The following is a 22,197-nucleotide window of genomic DNA, read 5'->3' on the forward strand; positions in this document are numbered from 1 at the left end:
TGAATAAAAATGCCTTTATTTCCAAGCATCTCTCGGTACAATTTAACTGTTTTACAGAGTAAATCAGGTCAAATACCAACTAAAAATACAATACTATTATAATAAGACATTGTGTTATAAAATACAAATATTAAATATTAACAGGTAAACTAGTTAATTTAAAATCCTATCACTTATCACTTGTGAAGATTATATTTTTCCTTCTGTGAAAATTTAAACCACTTTGGGTGGATGCAAATTTTCCTGTTAGTAACAAAAATATGCGTACGACTAATAACATAAGTCTAGAGGGATAAAGAACTCATAAAAGTAAAAGTGTTGACCTCTCTTTTTACTTATACCGTATATATATAGTATACATAAATTTTTTTGTCCTTGGACGCCAGGCAGGAGCATTTTGATGTTAGTATAATTTTAAATATAAGAGTAAAACTAGAGAAGAAGCCAAAATAGTTACTTTGGTATGTGTTACTGTAACTGGCACTCATTACAAGAGTTAACAGTGCTGATAATTAGAGGTAACTGATCTTACTGCTGGGTGACCATATTTAGAATTTTTTTATGACTACATCTGTAATACTGATAACATTGAGAAAAAGTACCTATCAGAGAAGAGAATTTATAAAGTTGCTCTTACCTACTATCTGAAACACATTACTGTATTGCCCTAGTAGCCTATATCATTAATTTGTTCTACCATACTCATTTTATACAATTTATTTAAAGTTTAAAAAGTGTAATGACAAGTTTGTTATTAACATCAAGAAAGTTCTCTTTTTTTTAGAGAAATTTCAGGTAATCTCAATTCATTTAGCAAGCATTATGCTTGTTATCAAAGATTTTGTGGTTGGTATATTAAGCAGGACTACCTAACTGAAAAAATATTGGAAAGTAAGAACACAAAGGAACATAGAAATTTTGAAACTACTAAGTTAGGTTAGAAAATGCAATGATCCAATTGTTTATTTATACTTTCAACTATTATTGTCAGTAAGGTAAGCCTGCTGTTCAAAAAATCCACCACAACATTCTTGAAAACTGGCATAAAGCCATCCTTAAAAAAAAGTTAGTTATTACACCTCTTTACGGTGTTTTCCTTGGTGTCATTTTGCATGAATTAATTTTAAACATGATTTAAAATACCCTTGTCGCAGGAAACCTGCAGACTTAGCAAATTTCCATTTTCCAAATAGGTTTTGACTAAAATACTTCCTTAAACATGTCACACTTATTCCCTATTTAAATAACATTAGATTTTCAGTCCATGCTTCTCATTTTTTTTGTTTATAGCCTGGGGGATGGAATTTGCTTCTATTTCACTCAAGTCAGAGACACTAACCACTAGACTAGCAACTCTTTAAGAATTTAATTTAAATTTCTCAAATTAAAATTATTAACAAATTATATTCAGATTCAGTGAGCTTAACTTTATAAGTGGCAGCCCTTGGTTATTCATTTGCCTTAAAATTTTTAGGTGGAGTCGTATATCGACGGAGCACATTCTACGAGGGACGCCACCACCTCCCACAAGACGCTATGGTCATACGATGGTCGGATTTGATCGTCACCTCTATGTGTTTGGGGGAGCGGCTGATTCCACGTTGCCTAATGACTTGCATTGCTACGACCTAGATACTCAGACTTGGAGCATTGTTCCTTTGGCTCAGGACTCCAAGGTCCCTTCCGGGCGACTGTTCCACGCGTGTGCTGTTGTCGGAGATGCCATGTACGTGTTTGGTGGTACGGTTGACAATAACGTGCGCAGTGGAGAAATGTATCGTTTCCAGGTAGGAACTGGTTCATTGTAAGTAGAGCAATGGATAAAATCATCTTGATAAAAAAGACAAATAGAATAAGTTTTTTACTGTCAAAACTGTGATTTGAATGCCAATATTATTATTTATGTTACAAATTTCTCATGGAGGTCTAGTAAGAAACATGATCAATGAAAATCAACCCTCACCATTATTTTTTTTATTTTTATTAACAAATAATAACACCTTTATTGCAATTAATTAACGATGCTGCATTTCAATCGTCAATTAATTTCTTAATCTTCCGCATTTGATTTTCAAACACCAAAGGGCGCTCACGGAAGTTACCTCCGGGAGTACAAAAACTATACTAGTTAGTATAGTAGTAGTGTAGTAGTATAGTAGTACAGTATTTTTTACTATATGAGTAAAAAACCTTTACAATGATGAGTAAAAAACCTTTTAATAGAAATAAAAATGTAAGAAAAACATATTTATGTGTTACTAGTGGAACCCCGTCGAAATCGACGGTTAATCTTGAGGTTTTATGTAAATTCAGCTAACTGCGATGGATAGAGTGAAGTCATTAAAATCTTAGTTAAATGAAGGGAGGATAAGCATTAATAAGTATGACGATTGTGTTCCCTAAAAAACGTGATTGATGAATTCGTTTAACACAATATTTCCTACCTTTTTATCGGCTTTAGGTTGCCCTAAAGGTTTTTTAGGAGTCTTATAATTGTTTGTTCATGAGTTTGTTTCATACCAATGCCACTTTCACTATACGGGAGAATGAGTTCATATAATTAGTCTATCATGTTACGGAAAGAGTCAATTTTATTACTAACCACTAATTCCATCTGCTTTAGGAAAATCATTCAGATTGTATCCTGATTTATAAGTAATCTTCATCTTTGGTCATAAAAATACAGACTTCTATCAGCATATTAAATCAGTTTTTTGTTTGATAAAAATATCTGATTCTCTAGAAAGCAGAAACATTCTTACTTCGATCTCAGCAATTTTAATTCCTTCTCTTGCCACATCGACCCATGTATTTAATCATCCTGTTCTTACTTGATAATTCATTAACTTGTGGGGTAGTTTTGCCTTGGCCATATAGATCACATAAAGCTGTGCATGTATTTCATGGATTGGAATTAACCATAATTGTAGGAAATTTTATCACAAATCTTGAACATTTGCGAAACCAAATCCATAACCTAGTCCGGTAACAAATTATGCAAATGCGATGAGATGTGATGACACTGTTGTGTTTCCGAATGTTTTGTATGTAGTGAGGTTTAAATGCGTTGTTTGACCTAGCTACATGTGTACATCAAAGTAAAAACTGTGTACACATTTTTTTTAATACCTGAATTGACATTAGTTCACCTACTTTACCAAAACCATAGACTCCGTAGTTAGTCTATTCCAAAACTTGAACACAGCTCTCATCCTCAACGTACTCATCTATGACACAATTTTCAACCCGATTATCAAAAACTGTTATACCAATAAATGAATCTCAGGTGTTCTTTCTTGAATTTAAAAATAAATGATGATTGAAAGTAGGAAAAAAAGGCAAGTGCCAACCTTACAATATATATAAGCTAACCCGATAAGGAATAGTTATATGTTCCTTTGAAATTGATATGTCACATTTGTTGTTCAAAGGTTTATTGCGGACATTTTCCATCACAAATGTAAAAAACAATACACAACGTTTCGGGATCTGGAATCTGATCCCGTCTTCAGGTGAAAAAACTTAACTAACACATTACAAATAACAATACAAAAACGCCCAACCTAAGTTGGAATACACTACAGAGGGTAGTAGTCAAAAAAATATGCACTGTATAGCAGTCAAGTCATGATACAACATGCAATTAATAACAAATCACAAAACACTATAATCTATAAAAGGTTTAACGTAAAACCTAGGATTTGGATTTGGATTTGGTGTAGGATTTGGCTAGTAACGGATACCCTCGATCCATTATAAACAAATGCAAGAAAGATAGGGCTACGCGTGAACCTTTACAAAATCGCAAGGAAAAACTCGTCCACATGTCAATCCCGTATGTGTCAGGACCAACAATGAACTTCAAACAAAGAATGTCACATTTATTTCACAATTTAAAATTTTCTAATCATAAATTCATCATTTTGTAGAAACTATAAAAAACTTGATAAATAATAATGTAAACATTTAATTTTGACAGTTTCAGTAGACCTTTGAATACAATTTTAATATTAACAGCTGGTTCATTAAAAGTAGTGTAAAATTATCCATATGGTCGAAATGTAAACAAAATTGCAGAGTGAACTTTAAAGGCCACTGGGGCAGAGCCCCAAGGAAATTTACCTCGTTTATCTTTTGAGAGCTCACCTACTGACCAATACCTTTCTTTAGACACCCCTACCAAGTTTCTACGCCCAGCCGTTCTCTCAAATTAGCTGTGACAAAACCCTCGTTTTCCTCCATAAGAATAACATGGGATGGGAATTTAAAGGCCACTGGGGCAGAGCCCCGAGGGAATTCTCCATGTTTCTCTTTTGATGGCTCATCTACAGACCGGGACCTTTCTTTAGACACCTCTACCGAGTTTCTACGCCCAGCCGTTCTCTCAAAATAGCTATGACAAAGAAAAACAGTTTCAAATTAATATATAGATTACATTATTACTTAAGTTGTATTTAAAATAGAAAATTTTATAATAAACAATAAAAATACGTAAATGTTGTGGATAAAAAAGACTTACTTTTTGTACATAGTAGGCCTACTATCTTATAAAATTAAAAGAAAATTGCAATAGGATGCAATATGATTTTTTCTCATAATACCTTTGGTGTTTTTATGTCTTAGATAAAAACACCAAAGGTATTATGAGAAAAAATCATTTCATACAAGGACAACTTATTTTATCAAGGCTCTTAGAAAAATTGCATTAGTGTATGAAATAAAAACACCTATGGTCTAATGGAAAAAATCATTTGTTGGAAGAACTACTAATTTTGTCAGAGGTCTCTACTCTCTTCTAAAAAAAAAATGTCTCCCTTTCAAAACTAGCCAACAATCGCGCAATTAGTTCTTCATCAATTTTATAATATTGCAAAATAAGGTCAAACACAAGGACGCACACGGAACTAAGCTCCGGGAAACCGGTTACATCACAGGGTGCACATGGAAGTTACTTCCAGTAGTGATGCGAAACACTCCTCAAAGTCGACTGACAAATGGGAAAGGGGTGGAAGTAGCCGAAACCGACTATGCAAAAGAGGTGTGTGAGGTACGCATACAATGGTTTTTATAACAAAAACTGTAGGTAGTGACATGGAGGTAACTTCCGTGATGCGCCCGATAGAAGGTTAATACAGTGGATTCTCTTTAATCCGAACGCCTCATTGCTGTACTCTATACACAGTATAGTAGATCTTTATTGTATACTGTATTTATTGATATATGCACCATTATTGTTTCTATTGTAATGTACAGTACTTTTTATTCACTATGTTTACTATTGTATTAAATAAACACTGTATTTTGCTTTATAAAGCATTTTTCAGTTTTCCCGTAACAATTGCGATCTATTTTAGCCTCGTTTCAGCTATTGTTATGTAAAAACACTAATATGTTCTATAATCCGAACTATTCAATAGTCCAAACTACCCCCGGTCCCAATTAGTTTGGATTAAAGAGGGTCTACTCTAGATACAACATGTGTTTACCTGCTTTGCTTGATCTCAGTCATTGAGTTTTTTCAATAACACTTTTAAATAAATAAAATAAAAGAAAGTCGTATCTAGCCTGCCTAAAATGTGAAATGTTTCATTTGGTTTTCGTAATAAGAGGAATTGATCGAATAGGCCTATATATTATTTATTTCTTCTGCATATAGGTACATAAATAGCATTGATATATTTACAAAGACACTAAATCAATTCAGTAACACTAATGATTAGTGATATGTCGATACCAAAACGTATGAATTCTCGATTCTTATACCACTTTTTTAATTTCACAAAATTTTCTATATGGATTGGTTATACTGCACCAACCCCTGTTATTATGTCCTTCCCTAAATTATTTTTGGAATTCTAAACCTTTTGTAATACATTACATAAATAGGCCTACCATATCAAAGGTAAATAAATATATTTAAAAAAATATCAAAAAGAAAATGTTATAACTCCAGGTAATATCATGATTGTCTCCTACGGTCATGGAGACATCATCATCGTCTTCGCGATCACTGCAAAATCTAGAATATCTTTAATATGCAAAATTCCGGTCATCTCCCGTGGTCGATAAGATCATTATTGTCTCCTGCGGTCGCAGCAAAATCCTGAATATCCCCGAGGGTAACAGAAACATCAACATTGTCTTCCCCGATCGTGGTAAAATTCTGATCATCTCCCTCGGCTGTGTAGACACCATCGTCTCCTGCGATGAAATGTCGTCGTCGTCATGCGCGATCGAGGCATAAGCAGTAATTTTTTTGTGCAGACGTGTTGGATATTGGTATCGGCATAAATTTTTGACAATAGATTATCAATAATGATAGCAATGTCCAAGAATCGATTGTATTAAAAATCGGTTACGAGAATGGGGGATGCCTATTAACAATATTAAATTATTTGGATAAAAAATTTAATTGAAGGATACATTTCATATGTAAATACAGCAAAATCTTAGCTTTACTGATCCAAATAGGAATAATTTAGGTTTATAATATGTACCATTGTCAGATGTAAATCTGTGCTTAGTGTAAATATTATTAGGGACTTAAAAATAGAATTTCACGTGAGACCTTAAGCACTTTGTATCATCTTGAAATAAAAATCATTCCAGAAGAATATCCAATGAGAAATATATTTGAACTGAGGTTTCTTTCAGGCCTTAAAGCATTTGGACATTATCAATGAAACCATCTCTAAATGGGATCACAACATTTAAGTTTGTTAAACAATTGGTTACTCTTGTCATTTCAGTTTTCGTGCTATCCCAAGTGCACTCTGCACGATGACTTTGGTAAGTTCTTGGAGTCGAGACAGTTCTGTGATGTAGAGTTTCTGCTGGGTCCAGATGAGGTTAAGATCCCGGCGCATGTTGCCGTCGTGGCCGCTCGCTCCCAGTGGCTGCGTCATCGCATCCAGCAAGCTCAAGAGACCAGGGACAAACACCTTGAAACAGTAAGGATTTAGCTGTAACAGTTGAAATTATAAATCTATATCTTTAAAATAGCATAGTTGCGGCGTGAAGGTTATACTGTAAAATATTTATATGGCAAGGTGTCTACTTCCAAAAAATCCTAATCTCCCAAAAAAAGTCCACTATATTTAATTTAGGTCTAGGGTCAAGTATGTCCTAAAAATCATGCAATTTTGATATATTCCCAACTTTTATATTGCACTGTAAATGTTTCAATTTTCAACCAAAGAAGTAATTAATTGTCTATGAAACGAGAGCATGATAAGTGGGGTTAGAGTTTGCCAAGAGTATGCTAGCAAATTTTATTCTGAACTGAAATGTGCGGAGTCAACAAACAAGCGTCTTTTGTCAGTTGAAAACAGTGTGCCTCGTCGAGATATATAGTAGGTATTTCATTATACTCTCCTATCAAAACTCACTCAAATTTCCTGTTGGAGACCCTGTATGATCCCACTATGGAAATGGGTTTTTATGGGGTAAAAATGGGTTATTCTAATTTTTGACCCTCAAAACATAGAATTTCCCAATTTAACTCTAAACTATTTTGTAGAGCTTTAACCCTCCGAGTGTTATGTGTAGAAAAATCGACACATAACACACTTTGTGTAGTGTTTGGTGTCGATTTTTCGACTCACAAACACTGTTTACGGCGAAGGCTCTATGACTGACAAAATCGGATTGAACTGGATCGAATTAGGTATCGTTTTATTTGGCAGATTCTAAGCTTTCTCCAGAGGTCTGTCTCTAAGCGCTTTTTTTTTCTCGAGCCGATCATAATTGTAGCAGACAGCTGACGTGCGTATTTGTAAACAGCTTGGTTAACCCCGCACCGATGACTGATGTGTTTTATTACGTTTATCATTGTTTTAGTGTTAAAAATCAAAAGTAGTGATATACGTGGTGCATTATAAGAAGATTTAAGTGATTTTGAAGGGCTGGTTGATGATCCTGAAGAAGTAGGTAGTGATATTGATGTAAATTATCAGCCAGATTCCTAGCTATGGTTAGGCTAGCTATGCATTTTTAGCTAAACGCTATGTACCGAAATCTGTTTTTTGCCCATAACTTATTTATTTGCGAATCTACTTCCTTATATTATTATATTTTTGGAATCCTCATAAAATTCTGAACAAAGTGGCTATTTTCAAATATTTATAGGCCTATAATTTAAACAATTTCATTGAGCGCAAACTTATTTTTTTTTTCCAAAATATTTTTTTTACCTAAAATTTTTTTTTAAACAAATGTTCCCTATGTTTTATGTATAATATTGAAGCCCGTGATTTTCCAAACAAAATGGTATATAGAACAGTATAATTAACATTGTTTTTAAGCTTCTCAGATCCGTTTTAAAAAAACCTTGCAAATGCGCAAAAAATAGGCAAACATTAAGGCCAAAACTAGGGACACTCGGAGGGTTAAAAATAAATAATTTAGTATATTGAAGCATTGTTGTACACCTAATAGTTACAGATAAAATATAAAAAGACCTGTAAATTTAAGACTTGTTAAGTAATATATTTTGATCAAATTTGGCAACTTTGTCTATTTTATACTACGCTATTAACATTTAAATGAAAACACATTTTTATACCTTCCCTCTAGCAGCAAATATAGTAAGTACTCATAAAAATGTGTGTTATTTAAGTAGGAAATAAATCTGACAATTTTAAGGGAATAGGTTAATGAAAATCCAACCAAGTAAATGGAAATTCCCTTAGTCTGCAAGTTTGTTGGGGTATTTTTAGATTCATCAGGTAGCATATTTCAGCTAATTTCTTATTGTGGAATATCACAATCTTTTCTATCATAATTCATCTTATAATATAGGCTAGTTAGTAAATTACCACAACACTCTACACGACGGTGGTTGTCAATTGAAATGATTTACACTTACACAATATTGCATTGTTGTGGTGGACGAGTTATACATGCTGAGTGGGGGTAGGTAGCTTTGACGACAGCATAGTAGCATAGCATTGTTGACTGGTAAGTTTACAGGAGCCTTTCTGTTCAGAGCTGAAGCTTACTGTGTAGTGTTGTGAATCATCGAGATTAGTACTATTTCTAGTTACATAAGAATTTCTAGAACTTGCAGTGTGCAATGACCAATGTTCCAAGGGTCCGATACCAGGTAATATCCTAAGGCCTTTTTAAGACTAAATCTCTTTATGGAAGGTGAATAGCTCCATAATAAAGTGATTTCATAAGCAATAGGAAATATACTATCATCGTACAATCATGGGATACAAAGGGTCTGTGCAGGGTGTCATAGTGCCGGAATGCACCGGAACACAATAAAAATGTAGTTACCATACCATAGGCCTAAGAATGAATACAACATAAATGTTTTTTTTTTCTACGCCAGTGGCATTTCACGAGAGAGTCACGAGAGAATAAATGTTTAGTGGATGTGCCGAGGATTGAACCCGTCCCTCCCGCACCAAAGTCCGAGACGCTAACCACTAGGCTAGCAACACAACCATGTTGCCAAAATCTGACAAACTACACCACTTCGACATGAGTAAACTGAACGCGAGTTATCTAAATAACAACGTACGGCGGCATCAGGAATGTTTTTAGAGTTAGCAACTCTGTCGCTCTGTTGTTACTAGAGTAAAGCGTGCCAAAGCTAGTATGTCTGCTGTTACTACTATCCAAGATCTAAGTGATAGCTCACTGTTTTGACTCTCCCTTATGTCAATGTCACTTTTCAATGCTTAAGTCATGTTTTTTGTGTGTGTTTTGAGATTTTTTTGCAAATTCAATTATATTGAGCTGTGAATAAGTGACTAGGTTCGCTTTCGCTATTAACACTGTAATGCAATAGAATCCAGTTGAAAGAAAAGTGGTATAAGAATCATCTAAGACTTTACTTAGAACATTGTTTTATGAACTATAATATATAAAATAAAGCCTTTTTTATACGATAAATATTTGTAAAGCGATGGTTTTTATTTGTTTAACAGCTTTATGAAGTGTTTGTCAAATTTATCTTTGGTTATTTTTCATCCTAACCCAAATTACATTATAAAGCAAACAATATTTGTTGATGACACATAATAGTCTGGTGAGTATGTCTGCATCTCTCCATCTGCTACATTGTTTGTATGAATTCATGTATATCACTGTGAACATAAAACTCAAACTCAAACTCTTTATTTGCCATAAAAAACATTACAAATTTGAGCATAGCCCATGTAACAGATGGCATGTCAATTATAACTAGAGTGTAAATTAATTATTAAAAAATCAAATACAATGGATGATAAGATATAGTCTAACAAAAATGAGAATATATACAGTACAACCCCTGACTCAGACAGATGTGCTCATTTGAAAAAAAAAATCGTCCACTTTATAAGGACATGTTGCAGCTAGATGAGTTTCCAGTTTTTTTTTAAATGTGATAGTTTTTTTTTTCTTTTTTATCTCTGGTGGAAGGTGATTAAATAGTTTAATTGCCATGTAATATGGACCCTTAGATCTCCAAAAGAGACAATCTATGTTTAGGGTACCGCAGAGTGTCTGTGTTTCTTGTACCCTGAGTCCCCAGACTGTTATTTGAAAAATATTGTTGATGTTTTTTAAAGAATTTCAGAACTTCAAAAATATAAAGAGCTGGTACAGTTAATAGTTTAGAATTTTTGAAATATTGTTTACATGATTTTCTAAATTTTAGTTTAAACATTGCTCGAATGGCCTCTTTTGTAAATTGAATATCTTTTCAATTACAGATGTTCCACCCCAAAGGATGATGCTGTACCTAACAATTGATAAAAATAACCATGATAAACCTGAAGACATGTCTTTATATCTGAGATGTTGGCAATAGTTCTAATAGCATGAAGATATTTATTAAGTTTTTTTTGTATGGCCAGAATTTGATCATGCCATTTTAAGTTGTCCTGAAGTATAAAACCTAGAAAGTTCACACTAAGGGAATTTTCACAAAGTTCTTCATTTGGCATGAGGAATTCCTCATTTATTTGTTTGTTTCTATTGTTAGAAGTGAAAGCTAAGATTTTTGTTTTGGAGCAATTCAAACTAAGACAGTTTTTGGATAGCCAGTCAGATATTTCTTGGAGAGTATTTAAAAGCTTTAATTTTGTTATTTGTTTGTTTTGACCCATAATTATTGCTGTAGTGTCGTCTGCAAAAAGGTAAAGTGGAGTATTAATGTTGATTGGCAAATCATTAATGTACAACTGAAACAATACTGGCCCTAAAATAGATCCCTGTGGCACCCCACCCCATATTTACATACTCTTACTTGTGGCGTTACCAAAACAATCTGCTATCTTTTTGAAATGGTACAACATAAACACACTATATCAGCTTGAATAAATGTTGTTTGAAAAATATAAATTCTTATATACAGCATTGCATGATTTAACTTGCTTTAACATGCTGGAAAGGTTTTAATAATTATTTTCATAATATTTCACCTATCTATTTTTGGTGTTTCAGTTATTCGGTACCACGCAAGTCCCATTCAAAGACATTCCTCTTCTGGAAGTAAAATTAATAGATGCTGTGCCTGAAGCGTTTGACATGGTTCTCAACTACATCTACACTGACCGAATCGACCCGACCAAAAAAAGTATGCTTTTCTGAGTGTTTTGGATTGCAAAATATTGCTTGGTTTGGATATTAAAACAGACTAGGCATAAAAAGAGCTGTTACTATAGTCTGAACATTTGATGAGATTGTATTACATATAGTGATAGAGTGTGCCTGTGTCGCTGAAATCCGGCATAAGGATTCTCATTAGCACACTCCATGATCATTGTGATCTCGTCTTGATCTCTGTTGGATGGACTGCCAAATCATTGATAACAGTTAATTATGATTATTGATTAGGTTGCTTAATGCAGTTGACAAATCAATGCTCTAATCGAAATTCAGCTTAAGGCTCGTTAATCAAACAGTGTTCTCAATCAAGGAATTATTCATCTTTTAAGATAATGGCAAAGTAACCAAACCAAATAATTATTATAAAGCAGGAAAACTTTATATTTCATATATTTTGACGCTAATGTATTTACTATTTATTGAAAAAAAAAATAAATAAATGTGTTAGTCTATTGCCTATTTACAGAAAGAAAATAAAAATATGTCTAATAGCTCTTGAAACATATTTTATATTTTTGTATAACATATATTTATAACATATATTTATTGAAACATATGACACTTATACTGTTAACTCACCAGACGGTAAATACATATAAAAGGTGGTAAAAGATGATTGATTCCGATTGGACACTCCAATCATCATCGTACCCAATAGGCGAATGAATTATTTCCACAACTTTTTTTATCATACAACTTTTTTTATCAAGAAGTTGTTTATTGTCAATTGTCTAATGCAAACTAATTAATTTAGAAATGGATGTAACATATGCACAAGGACCGAGGATTGTTGTGAGGATAGCAAGAGTCCTATCTGTCACAAGAAACACCAGCGTAGAGGTATAGTTCAAACAGTAAGTGTGCAGCTTTATGTTTCATGTGCCTGTTTGGACTCTTTCCCATTCCGGTAAATCTGTTAATGTAGATATATTGTCTAATGTCTATGGAAATATCTTCACACAGTTTGACACATTTCTTTGAAGCCTAAACATCACACTTACGTGTTCTTTATTGGCAACTAGTATTTTAATTTACAGTGTGTTTTTTTGTTTCAGTTGAAGATCCAAATTCTCACAAGATTGTCCTCTTAATGATGGACGTCTATAGGTTAGCAGTTCAGGTAAATTTTACATCTAAACCTCTTTTCTTAATCTTAATCTTACTGTAAAGGACCATGAGGTCCTAAGATCGCCTCAATAAAGAAGGATATTCAATACTTTTCTTTTGAGTAGTTTCATGTAAAATTGTTATTTAGTTTCAAATTTCATTGGTAAAGTCACCCTGGAAATGAAATGTGTTTTCCTTAACTAGGGATATGACGATACTGATTCTCGATACCATCGCTACTTGGACATTGGTATTTCACAATTCAATTAAGTGGTGGTTAACCACAATTATAAGCTTATCTAGACTTGTTATCTTTCTCATCTGTGTTTATTCATGATGGGATTTCTTTACTTCAGCATACATAGAGAGGAGGATTGATTTAAGCCACTAATCGTTTTTGCTGCTGTACTAGATACATCATATGCTGACAATGCTTTTAAAAATATGTGCTTAAACAAAGATAAAAAAATCCATCATAGTGTATTAACAACACAATTAATTTTAAGACCAGATTGTAAAATGATAGATGGGGGTGAGTTTATTTCATTTTGTTTATTTCCAGGAATATGTCAACTAGGTGGTCTGTCATGGTTTTGAGGTGATTAGTTGATTTCCATACAATATTTAACAAATATCCTCACTTTTAATGTAAAATAGAACAAGTATGAGGTTTCATGAAAATATGAAGATCTAAATTTTAAGTTTGAGCAGTTCATTTACTAAAATTCCTTCAACTGATCGTGCAATTAACACGTTCAGTGCTGACTACATCAATTGATGTAGTCGTGCCACGAGCGCTCCTATCGGCCTACATCAATTGATGTAGTTGCGCAACCCCCACTACATTAGTTTAGTAGGAGCTCAGCCATTGCCGGGGAACGTTAAAATCGTTGCTAGTCTGTAGCTTAGAATGTGAGCTTTATTTTCGTGTAGGTTGGTACTAAAATTTCCCGTAAAATCCCGTCTGACAATGCTTTTGTCCCGGTTTCGGGGATTTTCTCTCTTCAAGCCATATTACAAGGCCACTGACTACTGATCTAGGCAGTGCACCTTTGGGTGTTTTAGGGATCAATGTCCAATCTCGGGGTAACGTAGTACAATCACCGCTGCTCTTTTGTTATTCGTCAGATTGAAATATTTGAATGCCAATTGCGTTCGCTGTTACGGTGCCGCGCCGCCGCCATTGGCGAGCGCCTGTTGGAATGCCTGCCGCACTGAACGTGTTAATTAGTCAAACGAATTAAAAGCTTAGATAAATTTAAAAGGTTACCTACTGGCAAATATATTTTTATATGAATACTTATGCGCTGAGGTAAAAATACATCCTTTTTGGATTGTTTTTACATAGCATTATGTAAGAACTACTTAACTTTGTCCATTAATTCAAAAACAAAATATTTTCCTAAAGTTGTCTTTGAATATAATTTTATTTTTGAATTGTCATTTAAAATTTGACCCCAAATCAATTGTCATTTTCAGTTTCATATGAAGAGGCTGGAACAACTTTGTGTTCAGTATCTTGAAACGTCCATCACTCATCGAAATGTCTTGGAGGCGCTTCACAATGCGACCACACTCAAGCTCTTCTACATCAAGGAATTTTGTCTCAAGTTCATAGTTAAAGAGTCAAACTACAACCATATCATTATGAGCAAGGACTTTGAGACGCTGGAAAAGTCTCTGATGGTAGAAGTAATCAGAAGACAGAGAATGCCTCATATAAGAACTCTACTTGAACCACAGTTTGATAATACAGGTAATTGTTTCCTTTATAGGCTTTTTCACGCGTTCACTGCGCTACAAGATCCCGAGGTCTCGTATCGTACCAAGCCCGTAGTGCAGGACCCATAATTTGGCTTCTTTCCTAAAGTTGCGACATTGATATTTCAGCGTACAGTTATCGTAAAGAAATTAAACTTGTACATATATAATGCTTTTTCTCTTTATGTATCAACTAGTAAACATGAAATGAACAAGATAAATAGATCTCGTAACACACTGAAGTAATAAATTTTTACTTTATTACGATACGAGAGCCAAAAATAGTTGTTCCTAGCACCACATGAGGCTAATGGGGTGATTATAGTATAGTAACCATGGCAACTTTTGTTGAATGCTTGGATGAAAGAAGGAAACCCAAGAAATAATTCAAGAACAAAGAGAAAGAATAATGGCGTTTTTATGTTGTTATCTTTATGAGTTATCTAATGTTTTTTAGGTTTACATAATAATTGTTTTCGACTACGGGAACATAAATTATTTTTTATTATTGATGTGTTTCTCTTCTGAAACAGCACTAACGGATGCGTAATAATGGTCATTGGTAAATTACCTAAAATATCACGATTGTGCAATGTTGTATTTTGATGTAAAAAAACAAATCATGACATTAATTCAAATATTCTCCTGGTCCCTAATAAATCATACAAAAATCAATGCAAAATAATTGTCAAACCGGACAAGGAATTTTCGATAAACAACTTTGTATTCTTTTACGATTGGAATTCCCTTTCCCAGCCCTTTAGGCCCCTTTTATTCACCGCGGGTGCCCGCTGCACCAATGTGTCACCTGCGATCGACCGCTGTCACGTGGATAGTGTAACAGTGCTGCCAACCTAAACGACCAGTACTGCCGAATGACTAGACCACGTGTAGTGAGTGACACTGGTGAATTGTGTTGGCAGCAATGCGAGAGCGACGGCGGGCACCCGCGTTGAATAAACGATCCCATACGACACAATGAATATACGAACTGCTACCCGCCGGCGGTTTCTAAGTGCAAGCAGGTGAATTTACAAACCGCCGCGGGTACCCGCAACTTCTGAGACCGCTCCTATTTGAATAAAAGCACCCATTTACAGCAATGACAGCAATGCATTTATAAAACCGCGGCGGGCAGCCGCCGTGAATAAGAGGGGCCTTAGAGAAGTGGTGCAAGTCTAAATATAGCTTCAAGTTTGCAACCACCCCCTCCACGCACTGTGGTCCGCACTCATTTCGAGGTCATTGCCCAACCCCAAAATTATAACAAAATAAATACAGTAATTTGTAAAAATATTTCATTTGTATTTTATTTAGCCTGAAATCAGCCTTAAGGAAACTATTATTATAAAAAGTGATAATAGAAAGATAAAATATATATTTTACTGCGGTTACGATTAATAGGAATTCGTAAATAAACAGTTAACACATATTGTTCTTAATTTGTTATTGTAGGAAAATTAATAAATACAAATAAAAAATGAACTATTACAGCTGTGCGGTACGAGATCTCAGGGTCTCGTACAATGACGTCATATTCACTTCCTGGGCTGGCTGAAGATTGTCAACATTGTACTGGTTCACATAAACAAACACTCAGCACTCTCTCTCGCCTTTCTTTGTGAGGTTGTGATGCCCAAAAGATTACTGTGCAACGTAATATCGGGGTCTCGTATCGCACCTGGGTAATCATAGCGGACGAGACCTATAGATCTCGTAATGCACTATTGGAATAATGCAAGAAAATATACAATGCAGTGAACGTGTTAACAACAAAAGATCCTATCTATTCCTGATTCAATGTTCGATGTGAAGTACGGAGTGTCCATAAGCCATGTACATGAAATTGCAGTCTTAGGGACTCTCGTCCGGGGATAATTAGGATCCAAAACATTTCTTTAATTCTTTAAACATTTTTTTCCTTAACCAGAAACATACTATGATAACTAACTCAGATAACCGGAGCTCGGATGATCAACAGTGTACTGTATTCTTTTTTCCTGGCTTAACACTTTACCAGACAAAAGTATTTTGTGTCACAAAGGAAGTAATTGCGGATGGAACCTGGCTATTATTTATTATTTTATTGTAACCATTAAGCAAGATGATAAATTATGTTAAAATAATCTTGTCTTCCTTCTAACCTCATGTTGACTACACAGTTACTGACATACCAGCCTGATCAAACCGACATGTAACCAAATGATGGACCATAAACATAAACAAATGCCAATTGTAAACTAAAACTATTAATCATAACATCTAGTATGGTTTCGATTTCGGCTGTCAAATATTGTTTCACACTTTCCTTTGTACATACAGTAGAGTAGACAGCTCAACTGACCATGAGAGGACCAGGCCTGTTTTTAGGTTGGATAACTTGTAAGGTCTATTAAAACGGGCAATCCCTTAAAAAACTATAAAAAATTAAATGCTATTCATTTGTAATTCTGTTATTATTATTCTTAAGTTGTGAATTCATTATTTAAAAATTAATTACACTTATCTCCTTTTTTTAAGTATTCATGATAAAAAAGTCACAAATAAACCCAAAATACGGTAAAAGTCAAATACTTTCAGTGGAACAAATTATAATCGTAGGCAGGAGTCAACAAAAATCCATATTTTAATATTTTTAATACCTTTAGAAATATTAATTTATGCTTTCCAAATCTATCGTAATACAGTACAAGACTTAAAATTAAAGATACAAGCAACCATTTTGTTATAAGACAGGACATTTATTTATACAGTAACATCCTGCAGAGTTTTGCGTGTTCCCGTCGCTGAGCGTGGGAGCAGAAATGCCAAAATTCCTAGAAAGCGGTGGTTAAACTGAACCGCTCTCGGTTAAAACGAACTGTAATATTTTATGAGCGAAGGTGGATAGTTTGATTATCGGTTAATGCGAGCAGTGACGTAGCGACAGTGGAGCAAATGGAGCATTCGCTCCAGGGCGGCAAGCATGAAATCACTGATCAGTCAAATAAGTGAATACTGTAGTGATTCGTGAGATTATGTTTATCGTGGTATTTGAGTTGTTAATTTATTAATACACCACTGTTTCTTTAGAATTGATGTTTAGTGCTAATAATGAACTATGAATGTGGTTAAAAATATTTCTACAAAGTATGCTGGTGGTGAGGTGATAAGTTTTGAACAGAGGCCCACCAAACCCTGATTTAGTTATTACACAATATCCTGTTAAAGTAGGAAAGGAATTATGTTTGTACTGTTCAATTATGCCTTAGATAATGCCCAAACGGGCATTAATTTTTGTTGTAAATTTGCGTCCTTTGCTCAGTTCCCGCTGTTAACGTGCTCTTGGTAAAGCTATCCTGTTTTGAGGAAATTTCTAAGTAAGGATAAGTTCCCTCCAATGAACTTCATTTAAATTCATGTTTTTATTTTCGAACACCTTAATCAAATAGGTATTATTATGTCTAGATTGCATAAAAACGCTAGTTTACAGTTATTAATTTTCAAAACGGACCCCCCCCCCCCACTGCCTGAGAGAGGTACTGGGGGGCAGGTTGGGCCATCCCTGCTCCAAGGCGCTCCAAACCAGGCTAAGCCACTAAATGCAAGGCCTGCTCTGAATATATTATTTGGGTGTTCTTATCGATATTTTGTTGGAAAGCATCATTAATCCTTTATTATTTTGTATAGTTTACTATTTTTGTGCATAATTTGTGCTTTGGATTGTATCCTTTTGATTTTTGCATTTAATTTCTAATTTTTTGTTCAGAAAAGGGTCCAGTCCGAGAGGGGATCCATTATAATTTGTACACTTGTTAAACAATTTCTGGTGTATTTTCTAGGTACAACGCTTGAGCAGGATATGGAATGCTTTCTCAAGTATTCTGGCAAGGAGTTTTGTGACATTACCCTGATGTTGGATGGAGAAGCCATCCATTCCCACAAGTCTATCCTGGCAGCACGCTGCAGCTATTTTGAAGCTATGTTCAGATCGTTTATGCCTGTGGACAATGTTGTACATGTAAGTGAACCATTATGAACATTTTTTATTTGAAAAATCACGTGTACCATTTAATAGTTTTATGAAATTTCCAGTTTAAAGAGTCTTAACAGGTAAGTAGCTATTTCCATTAGTCTAGTCCAGGACCACAATAATTTTTCTTGTTGTTTGTACTTCTAGATTTGGATTAAACATGTAAACGACATATGGTGTCCAGGATGATGAAATTCTGAATTCTATTAATTCTTTCAAAATTTTTGGAAAGTATGGGAATGGTTATTTGTGTAACTAGTGCGATGTGAGAAATGTTTACGCACGAACCGCAGGCGAGTGTGGAAAGTTTCTTGAGTGCTGCAAAGGCACTTTGCACTCACGTTACACATTATATTTTTCCTACAGTTACTATAAATCATAGAAATAATTAGTCTTTCAAACACGAAACAACACGTGTTAGGTTAGGTTAAATCCAAGCGTTGAATGAAAATAGAATGTTAACACAAAACAACAGGTTAAGTCGTAGTATCAATACTTAAAGGCTGTGGTTGAAACGCTGCACCAGATGATCGTAGTCGTAGTAACTTTAAGTGTTTAAGTGTTGCCAACTTATTCTCAAGCGTACACTCCTTATTAAGTACCTATTAAAGCACACTGTTTTGTATTGTTTGGTTGGAATATTGGAGTGTGGCAAAGTAAAGTGAGTGTGGCAAAAGTAAGTAAATGCATCAATTAACTACTTTGCGTGCTATAATCAGTGCAAGGAAGCCTGAAAAAACTGAAGGGAAAAACTTTATTCTTTCCCCTTCAATTTGAGGTTCAAATTGTTTAATTATCTTTAAATATCCCTAGGCAACGGCCGTTTAAAATCCCGGTATTCCTTTGTGGACACTCTGTATTTTGAGTTTGAAACGGTTTTGAGGTAAAGCCTAGGATGTGAATTAAAAACCCCCTTACTGTAACAATTTAAAAATGTTCAAATAAATAATGATGTCTCTGTTTTAAATCAGAATATTGTTAATGTTATTGATAAGCTATGCATTCATAAAACATCTGAAAATTCCTATTGGAAAATAAAATAAGCATCTTGAGCTAAGAATTATTTTAAACATGCTTACCACCAAGGCTGATTGTACAAATATGTACAGGGTGGTAAAATATCCCGGAAAGTTTTAATATACTTTTGACCATTTTATTAAAAACTGTATAAATTGGTATACCTATGAATTCCTAGTGGATCTTCCCCCCGAGAAGGTAACACATCCCTGAATATTGTTTTAAAATAGTTTTTATGACTAGTAACTTTGATCTAAGTTTGTTAGCTCTATCTTTATTATTTTTTAAATATTTAACCGCTTTGTGACTTTTCTACCATCCTGTATAGGTAACATATCTTTGTTCGTCTTCAGTCTTAAAACAGTAGTTTGGGGATTGGGATTACTAAGCGCCATTTGTTTTGTGCTTAAATGTGGCCAACCTACTGTTTGTGAAAACCTAGGTACACATCTTCAGATTCAGATTCAGATTCAGATTCAGAAACACTTTATTCAAGATTTACATTTTACAAATATAAATGCAGAATGGCGTCAATAAATACAATTAATTCTATAAAATATTATCAAAATGCTCACTAAATGAGTAGTAACATTTGCTTAATATAAATATTTTCAATTTCTTTTTAAATGTCTTAATATTATTAATTTCCATTAAATCTTTAGGCAGAGCATAAAAAAACCTAGTACCTGCAGCAGTGGGTTTTTTATTATAAAACTCTAAATTATGCCTCTGGATGGCTGGGTAGTTCCGATGCCGAGTATTATAATTATGTGACATTCCCAATTTTGGAAGTGTATGTGTATTCATTTCACTTTTTAGATTAATTATAGTTTTATAAATATATAATCCATACACTGTAAAGATATTTAATTTAGCAAAATACTGTTTTGCCGATTGGTTTTCTCCTAAGTTTAACATGATATGTATGGCTCTCTTTTGTAAAATTAATATACCATCTAAATTTTGAATGGTTGTTGCACCATATAATTCAATGCCGAATGCAATATGTGAGTTTATGTGAGCATAGTAAACCTTCAGTAAAACATTCAACGAGCAGAGTTTAGACAAGTTGTGCAGCATAAATAGACCTGAACAAATTTTACTTTTTAGTTTATCAATGTGGTACAACCAAGATAAATGTTGATCAATTATTAGTCCTAAAAATTTAGTTTGAGTCACTTGAGTTAAGTAATTGTTATCAATTTTTAAATTAGGTTTTAAAGGTTTTTTTTGGGCAGTTGAAAAATTTATGTAATTGGTTTTCTCTGAGTTAAGCAATAAGTTTTTGCAAGATAAATATTCATATATAGATTCAAGGCTACTATTGCCTATATATTCAATGTCATTTTTTGATCTACCAGAAACTATTAAATTTGCATCATCAGCATAGAGGCATAATTTACTATTTAAGTTTGTTAGAGCTGAAGGCAGGCCTTTTATATAACAGAGGAATAAAATTGGACCAAGAATAGACCCCTGAGGGACTCCATATTTGACTTGTTTTAGAGATGATTTGACTTTAAGTAATTGATTGAATTCTGTAATCGTATTCAGTTCAACATATTGCTGCCTGTTTTCTAAATATGATTTAAACCAATTTAGTGAATTACCAGTAATACCAAAATGTTGTAATATTGAAATAAGTGTCTGATGTGAAACGCTATCAAAAGCTTTACTAAGGTCCATGAAAATTCCAACAGAGTTGTCACCTCTATCAATGGCATCAATAATAGCCTCAACTAGATCAATACCAGCAGTTGTTACAGATTTTCCAGACCTAAAACCATGTTGTTCTTCGTCAAATAATTGATTATTTTCCAAAAAACTTACCAATCGGGAGTACATTGCACGCTCGTAGAGCTTAGATATGGTGGGCAATATTGATAAAGGCCTGTAATTAGATGGTACTGTTTTTTTTTTCCATTTTTGTGTAATGTTTTGATTCTAGAAATTTTTAGTTTATTTGGAAAAATTCCAGAAATGAAAGAAGAGTTGATAATATGTACCAAGGGTTTTAGTAATGCGTTTTTAGAACTTTTTATAATGGGCATTGGAATCTCATCGTAGCCTGAAGTGAACTTGTTATCAAAAGAAGATAATATTTGCTCGAGTTCTGGTTCATCTAAAGGTTTAATATGGAATTTTGATACATTATTTGGAATTGGCATTTGGACAAACTGTCTATGATTATTTAGTTTAGGGTTAATATATTTGTCAACAACACTTACAAAATACTCGTTAAAAACTTCACTAACATCTTTAGGATTTGTATATGATATTTTGTCTACAACTAATTTAATTTCATCGTTGTGAAAAGAATTTTCTTTAATCTCATTATTTATTATTTTCCACGTGGCTTTGATAACATTGTCAGCATTTTCTAGGCTACTTTCAATAAACCTCTTTTTGGTTGCTATCATATCTGTTGTATAATTTTTCTTGAGTTGTTTTAATGTCTGGTTTAGTTCCCTGTCTTTGGTTATCCTTATATGTTGGCTAAGGTCAATAATATTTTCCTTTTTCCTTTTTAATTGTGGAGTGATCCAGCTTTTAGCCTTTGAGTAAACTCTTGACTTTATTTTTGGAAAACACAAGTCAAAATAATAAGTAAAAATTTTTAAGAATACATTGTATTTATCTTCAACTGGTGCAAAATATAGTTCAGACCAAGTTTCTTGTGCCAGATAGTTATTGAA

The 22,197-nt window shown here is 33.8% G+C and overlaps 1 protein-coding gene across 1 annotated transcript in view; it reads left to right on the forward strand.

Annotated features, from left to right (window-relative positions):
• The window catches only part of LOC128997954 (leucine-zipper-like transcriptional regulator 1), a 55,923-nt gene that overhangs the window by 21,203 nt on the left and 12,523 nt on the right, over window positions 1-22,197 (forward strand). The window contains exons 7-12 of the mRNA XM_054423815.1: window positions 1,475-1,787; window positions 6,750-6,950; window positions 11,440-11,572; window positions 12,660-12,724; window positions 14,191-14,467; window positions 18,294-18,472. Of these exons, the coding sequence (XP_054279790.1) occupies window positions 1,475-1,787; window positions 6,750-6,950; window positions 11,440-11,572; window positions 12,660-12,724; window positions 14,191-14,467; window positions 18,294-18,472 (1,168 nt within the window). The remainder of the gene's footprint in view (window positions 1-1,474; window positions 1,788-6,749; window positions 6,951-11,439; window positions 11,573-12,659; window positions 12,725-14,190; window positions 14,468-18,293; window positions 18,473-22,197) is intronic.

Source organism: Macrosteles quadrilineatus, unplaced genomic scaffold (assembly GCF_028750875.1).
Source record: "Macrosteles quadrilineatus isolate MER2022 unplaced genomic scaffold, UCM_ALF_1.0 Scaffold_7__1_contigs__length_78375512, whole genome shotgun sequence".
Lineage (NCBI taxonomy): Eukaryota > Metazoa > Arthropoda > Insecta > Hemiptera > Cicadellidae > Macrosteles > Macrosteles quadrilineatus.